This window comes from Saccostrea echinata, unplaced genomic scaffold, assembly GCF_033153115.1.
Source record: "Saccostrea echinata isolate AGI-Se365-2 ecotype Australia unplaced genomic scaffold, CSIRO_AGI_Sech_v1 ptg000003l, whole genome shotgun sequence".
NCBI lineage: Eukaryota > Metazoa > Mollusca > Bivalvia > Ostreida > Ostreidae > Saccostrea > Saccostrea echinata.
In genome coordinates this window covers 8,700,599-8,708,242 of record NW_026889752.1, presented here as the reverse complement: position 1 = coordinate 8,708,242, position 7,644 = coordinate 8,700,599, and the positions used below count along the sequence as shown (strand labels likewise).

General features: G+C 31.6%; 1 protein-coding gene across 1 annotated transcript; it reads left to right on the top strand.

Moving 5' to 3' along the window:
* The first annotated feature begins 1,190 nt into the window (after positions 1-1,190).
* On the top strand, positions 1,191-4,789 carry LOC133178841 (LYR motif-containing protein 2-like). Its single transcript, XM_061313516.1, has 4 exons — positions 1,191-1,253; positions 1,649-1,789; positions 2,633-2,729; positions 4,496-4,789. The coding sequence occupies exons 1-3, from the start codon at positions 1,212-1,214 to the stop codon at positions 2,708-2,710; spliced, it is 261 nt and encodes an 86-aa protein (XP_061169500.1). The 5' UTR covers positions 1,191-1,211; the 3' UTR covers positions 2,711-2,729; positions 4,496-4,789.
* Positions 4,790-7,644: the final 2,855 nt, after the last annotated feature.

The following is a 7,644-nucleotide window of genomic DNA, read 5'->3' as shown; positions in this document are numbered from 1 at the left end:
ATACAACAAATTGAAGTATAGATTTTTAAAGAAATATGAGGAAAAGCTCATTTACATGCCAGTTAATTTGCATGCACAACCCCCCCCCCCCCCCACACACACACACACACTTTCCGGTTTTTTCTTCTTGTTGAACTCTTTGTCACAACATGTTTGTGTTCCCAGGCTCTACGACGTGGACGTGGTTCTACATCAGAGTCCCCCCTCCTTTTTTTATTTTAATTTTTTCTTCTTCTTTTTCTTTCAAATACTCCATGAATTAACTTTTTATTTATTTATTTATTTTAAGTTTTTCCTTTTTTTTTTTTTAATTATAGTTAATTATACAATCGTTTCTTTCTAAATTCAAAAGCTTTGTATCGGAGGGAATTTTCTATCTAGAACATTTTTTATGTAATACATGTATTCTATAATTTTCAATCTAATTAAAATATTTTATTTTATATTTCATTTTAGCCACATCTTTGGAATTACGTTTGCTTTTTTAATTAAATGTTTACCTTAACGAAATGCAATAGATTTATATATATATATATATATATATATATATATATATATCTATATATATATATATATATATATATATATATATATATATATATATATATATATATATATATATATATATATATATATATATATATATATAACATGCATACGATTTATGAATCATCTAGCAGTATTTCCTGGCACAACAAAGTTATTATAGCTTGGATTTAAAACAAACATGTTTGTATATCAATATTTTTTTTTCTATATATAGACCTTGACAGTTGTAGTCATTTATGGTGAGAAACTCGTAAGTTGTTAGAACTTGTGTTCAAACAATTTGTATATTATTTATACAATAAAATATGTTCAAACCATCAATATTTTTTGATTATCTTTAATATCTACGAAACCTCGCGTCTCCGTTAAGTATCGATGTCCGTCTTTGGTTTTCGCATTTATAACAGAGGACTAGATTTACCGCTTTTTGGCAGGTGATACTGCTGATTCAGTATAAAATGCGTAAATTTGTTACGGTTTCTATGTATTAATGAATTCATTTAAACTTAGAAAATGTGCCTGAAAAGTTTGAAGAATTTCTGTGCACCGATAAAAAAGAAATCGCCAAAAAACCAAAATCCGGGACCATCGGGAGTCGGGCGTCGGGAGTCGGGAAGACTAGATTTACCGCTTGCCGCTAAATTACTGTCAACAAATGAACAATGTCACGCCGGTTGCCGAGGAATGTGATGTCTTTAGAACGGGTGCGTACTCAACAAACAAACACATGTTTACTGTTTAGGAGGTTAATTACCTCAGGGCTGTGCACGCTTTTTTGGAGAGACAGATAACATTAGAGTACATTGCGTGTTATCAACCTCAGTCTGAATTTCCTCTATAAGTTTGTAAGTTTACAGAAGACATCATTTAGGCCTTACATGTCTGTCTTATATCATTGGCAAGTGACAGTGACAACTCAGCACAATAATATTTTTTAGAACATGTCCATATCTATTCAAACAAAAAGTTCATTTGGAGGTTCTTTTCTAATGATGTATATTTTGGTTGCAATGAAAAACTTAATATAGAAATTGTTATGAACTTTCTCTGTTCCCCAACTTTGCGCTCAAATAATCTTTATTTATGTTTAATCTTACAGTTTATCTTACGGTCAGAGGTGCTAAAGATGTACAAACAGATGCTTAGACTTGTCAGAAAAATTCCTGACCAAAATCAAAGGCAGCAACTGCAAAAATTTATCCGACAAGATTTTGAACTCAACAAGAATATACAAGATGAGGTAAATGAATGAATGAATGAATATTTTTATTCTAATAGTGTTGAAAAATGTAGCAGTTTATCATCATTTAATCATCAATGATATACTTTACTTCATCCATGAGTCTTTTAACATGTTTAAGTTCACTTGATCTAAATATAAATTTCACACAATCTCTTTGCATTTTGTGAAGTTTCGCAAAATTTATAACCATGCAAACGGTTTCATATAAGGTACCATACTAAACAACAAAGAAATTAAACACATTTTGTAAATTCCTTCACTTCCTCCAAAGTAACTCCCACACAAACCCTTTATTCCATGGAAATCACAAAATTTTACCCAGTAAAAGTATCCACGTTTACAGTGTTAGCCCTTATGGCGAGAATAAGGCTTTGAACCACAATTTGATTAATTTTAACATTGGAATTTTCAGAATTTTTGTTTTAATCTATCGCACAGCAAGGTGACAAGTAGGCAATTGAATATATATGTAAGCAAAGACACAGTGCATACATTGAAAAAGCTATATGTTCACCATTTTATATGAAATATGTATGAACTTTCGAAAAACTTATATTCTCAGGAGCTATTAATTGTCAACAAGATACAAATATAGCATATCAGGTAAATTCATTTTTAAAAATTCAACATGTTCAAGTCATGGCCATTAATCTGCATAGTGCTCATTTATAGTTTTGTGCTTTACAGTGACTAAAAGAAATTTCAAAAGGTGCAATTTGTTTTGAAGAAGAATTCTAAATTTTTTTCATTTTTATGTGCTCTTAGTATATTATTATTCACATTGGCTGCATACATGTAGTTATAAAAGAAAAAGGTACAATCTGATACATCTTTTTACAGGAAGCCATTAAAATGAACATAACTAGAGGGAAGAATTCTATGAAAGAGTTGGAGAGAACTGTGCATTTGGTTCAATGAGCAGCACAAGATCTAACTGGTAAGTTTCAAAATAATGACTTCTTTACGTTTAATTTAAGAAATTTATAAAGTCCGCGTTATCGTGAATGTTGCAGGATAACCTCCGAGGTCGAGAAATGTTGTCTGAAATATAAAAGCCGAGGTGTTAGCCAAGGCTTTTGTATTTTAGACAACATTTCGAGACCGAGGAGGTTATCCTGCATCATTCACGACAACAAGGACTTTATTTCTATTCTACTAACGGCTCTAAAATACAGTTGATCGTTTTCTCTATAGAGAAACGAATTAGGTCACCATGTCGCAATTTCGCTGTTCCATTTAACACCAGAGGGTCAATCGATTGCATAAAATGCAGACGATTTCAGCTTTTGTTGGATTAAAAATATCCTTTAATTATTTATAAATTTGCTTGTAACATATATTGATTAATTTTTATGAATAAAAAATAACTAAACCAGTTGTCTATTTCATTGATTTATCAGTAAAATCACGGGAGTGTAAATGTTGTGGGGAGGTCCGTAGAACAGCCCTACTTGGCTATAAAAACGATATTTATCAGCTGTTTCAGGCAATACACACGTTTAGACTATGGAAGACGTCACATCGATGTGGTCTAAATAAGTATTAGATTATGCAGTGAAATATTTATTTCAACTGTACAGATTTGACATGTGTTTCTGATCTGATAATTTTTTGATGACGTTCGTGATTTATTGGAGAATAATGTCCATGGCATTTCTTTGATCTCGGCAATAATCTAAAAAGGATATCAAATAATGAACAGTTTCGGCTAAAATCAGTGTCAGAGAAGACTGTTCGACTATTTTAAATGTCCCATGTTTTGATAATCTGATGTACTTTTCCTACTTTCTTTAACAAAAGAGTTATCAGTAATCACTAACAGTGAAGTGGGAAGGGATTAAAGGTTTCATGTTCATTAGTCTGTCCCTCTGTCTGTTGGACAGTTTGTCCTCCTTTGTTTTCCATACATTTTTGTAGACACATGCATAAATTGAGCCAATTTTTGGGACTGTAAAATACATGTAACTTTTTAGTGGAATACTAGTATAATTTTTGTGCTTTAATGGAAAAATTTTGATTTGTGGTGATCTGATTTGTAGGGCTGGGACAATATGTCGAGATATCGATAATATCGATTCTGTGTGATAATGATACGGATATCGATACGTATGAGGAAATATCGAAATATCGCAAAAAAATTTCTGACTTATGTTTTTCTTTGTTTACTTAACATTTTGAGTTTAATTTATAAAATAAATATGCTAAATATAAATATAAATATGAAATACACAATAATTAACACCACTTGTGTAAAATAATTTTGTTTTACAAGATATACAACTTCTTTGAATAAATTATTCTGATTTGTTAAGAAATATTTTGTTCATTTCAATACAAAAAGAAGATTTATAACAAAATAAACATATCATGATACATATTGTATCGTGGCTCAAATATCGGGATACGTATCGATATAGAAAAAAATGTATTGTCCAAGCCCTACTGATTTGGTGGTTGAAGACATGAACATGATGATGATGATAGTGTACTTTGAAATTTAACATTTTGTAGAGGATTTGAGGTTCTCGTCATACCAAGAAAATAACACCTTTAGTATGCATTTCAGTCTGGTTAGATGATTTCTTAAAGAAATTATGCCCATACTGGTAGGATACTCACTATTGCTTATGCAGTACTCTCACAATGCTTTAAAAATGATCAATCTAAATAACTAGGAAGAGATGATATTTTTGTAACTTGCAGATGAACTTGAAACAGTGACAAGCACCAAGAAGAGGAGTGGTTCAGAAACAGATGCATAATATGTATTACAAGAAGTTATGTATTTGATATCAAGCCAAAAGCTTTGTGCAAGTCTGAAAAACGTGTGTTGCTGACAATCACAGATGACATTCACAAAGTTCACTAAATTTCAAACTTTACATGTATGTTGAGCTTGTGCTAGCAATTAAGTCATCCAAGACAGTGATATTCTGATTATGAATGAAAGAGAAGAGAAATCATCATATTTTATATAAAAGTTTTTAATTTTTTATTTGACGCAGATAAAAAGTTTTGAAAACCATACATGTAATCATGCTTTAGATGTTTTCTTTTAAGGGAGAATTAAAGGTTTTACTCAGCTATTATTTTTGTAAGGAATTCATTAAAAAGAATTAATAAACTCCAACTGACTAAAAGCATGATAGAAAAAGGAAAGTTTGATCAATACATTGACAAGAATATTCATTTTAAAGATATGATTTGCATTTGAGGTTACATGTAGTAAAACTTGAAGCACCATGAATTTTATGTCATTGCATTAATTAATGGGATCAACAGTTTAAAAAGTTAGAACTTTTTTAAATTAGGTTATTTTATAACGCATTAGAATTTATGAAAGGCTGCTTTGAAAATAAGTAGGATAATTATGAATTATAAACTCTGAGCATATTAAAAGATATGAAGGTTCAAGTATAATTTAATCTCTAACATTATGACCTTGACAATGGTTTTCCTTGTATGTGGAGGAATTTTACAGTTGTAGACGTGTTCATTATTATAAGTTATTTATTTTTACAATAAAGGACAAAAATCCATGAAGGCACATGTGACCATCATGAAATTCCAAAACATTAAACAGCAGAAGAAACCATAAATTTTCCAACCCATACTCTCTATTTATGTACATATTTGTTAAATTTGCACATTGTTTGACAAATTATGAACTAAAATAACATATACTGTATACAGTGTTATTTTTGCCCCGTGCTATTTTCGAACTTTCGGACTTGCAAACAATTTTGCCCCGTTTTAGATTCGCCCAGTCTTAGTTCTGCTGTGTTCTTTGAATTCGCCCCATTTTAAATTTGCCCACCTGTGATAAGGGCGAAGGGGGCGAAAATTTCCATGTTTTGTAAACTTTTCATCCTGTATTTTCATGTTTAAGACATTATTCCTGATTTCAGTACATGTAAGTTATCTTTCCTAATCTGTCCATTTATGGAAACAGCCAAGTGGTGGTGGTGGTGGAGAGAGGGGCACAGTTTGAGCAAATTAACTTCATGTGTACATTATATTAAGATGCTTCTTACCAGGGTGAAAATTTTAGATTTCAATGAGCTGGTCTCTGAAATTTCAAAGAAAAATACAGTAAAAAACGGATATAGGGAACTTGCTTATAATGAATTCACGCTTACAACAAAGCGATTTTCATTCTCAATGGTTCTAGATTATATTGTAAACTTGAGGGATATATCGAATTACTTTACGTTTATAACGAGTCAAACTTATTCGTCCCTGGCATTTTTCTTTAAACGTGTTTTACTGTAAAAGCGATGTAGAGCATTCAGCATCTATATACAGAAAAGTAATTTTCAACCTATAAAACTTGATAGATATTTTGTATTAAATTAGGACAATTTCACCACAAGTTTGGACTTTTAGATATTTCTGACAAACAATGACATGGCGTCATCCTATCCCATCTATCTTGGAACAATTTAAGGCTGTGAAATTTTCGACTTTTCCAAAGCTAACTCTTTGATCTGATACCAGGCCCGTAGGAAGCAATTTCAGTTTGGGAGGGCACAGCCATACATTTTTCAGTTGACAGTTGAGGGGTCACTTCCAAAAATTTCCTGGCAAGCAAAAAAAAAAAAAAAAAAAAAAAAAAAAAAAAGGTCAACTCCCAAAAATTCCTTGACCAAAAAAAAAAGTTAACAGACGTTTTTATTGAGGGAGCACAAGCATATATTATCTATGTTTACTATAGTAATCTATTAATCTATATATCGGCAAATTTATTGGGGGGGGGGGAGGGGGCGGCCCCCCTGTGCCCCCAGTTCCTGCGGCCATGGATACGAAATGTACGACATACGTCCAGCATAAGCTTGTCAGATCACGACTCACCGAAATTTCAAACTATCGATAAAATTGTAATAAGACATTACTAAAAATACTTCCTGTCTAATTGTGAAAAGAACAGTAAGGGCGCTCCAACCAAACCAAATAAAATCTTTGCCCTAAATAATGTACTGTACATACAGATGTATCAATTATAATCTGATTTTAATGAAATATAGGATTTTAGAAATATATCTTTCTGCATGACGGTCATTAAACTAAAGTCCCAAATATCACAAGTTGGGTACAATATAAATGCCTGTTAATATAAATATTTCTAAAATGTCAAAACAAATGTTTTTCATACAAGGTCAGAAAAATCATATTTCGACTTTGACCCTTTAAAGTTAAGAATAAATACCAGTGAAAATGATTAATGATGAACATATTCGACAAACTCAATTCGTCAGAGGTTAGCTCCATTGTTGGAATCAGTTCGAAGAATCTTCAGCATTATCAAAGGTATATATTTTTGTCATGTGTGTGTGTGTGTGTGTGTTTTAAATATAAATTATTACTCCTAAGTCTATTTAAAAGAAAGACTATGATAATCTTTCTGTGAGATTCGATTGCATAACTAAGAATAGAGATGAAGTAATTGAAAAAAAAAGTAATTGTAATTGAGTGTAATTAATTATCTTTTTCCAAGTAATTGGAAGAAAGTAGTAATTGACCATTTATAGTTAGCCCAGAGGTGAGCAGTATTAGTTACATAGTTTTTTAGTGACAGGGTACGGGATGATACCTTGTTAGTAAATTTCATACCTGGCGAGGCGAAGTGACAGGGTACGGGATGATACCTGGTTAGTAAATTTCATACCTGGCGAGGCGAAGCCGAGCCAGGTATGGAATTTACTAACCAGGTATCATCCCGTACCCTGTCACTACAAAACTATGTAACGAATTTACCCCACCGATAAAATATTTATGCATTGTCTGTGGTTTGTAAGATTGTTTTTCTCACTATATATATGTTTCATCACTCATACAATGCCTATTATGACGTC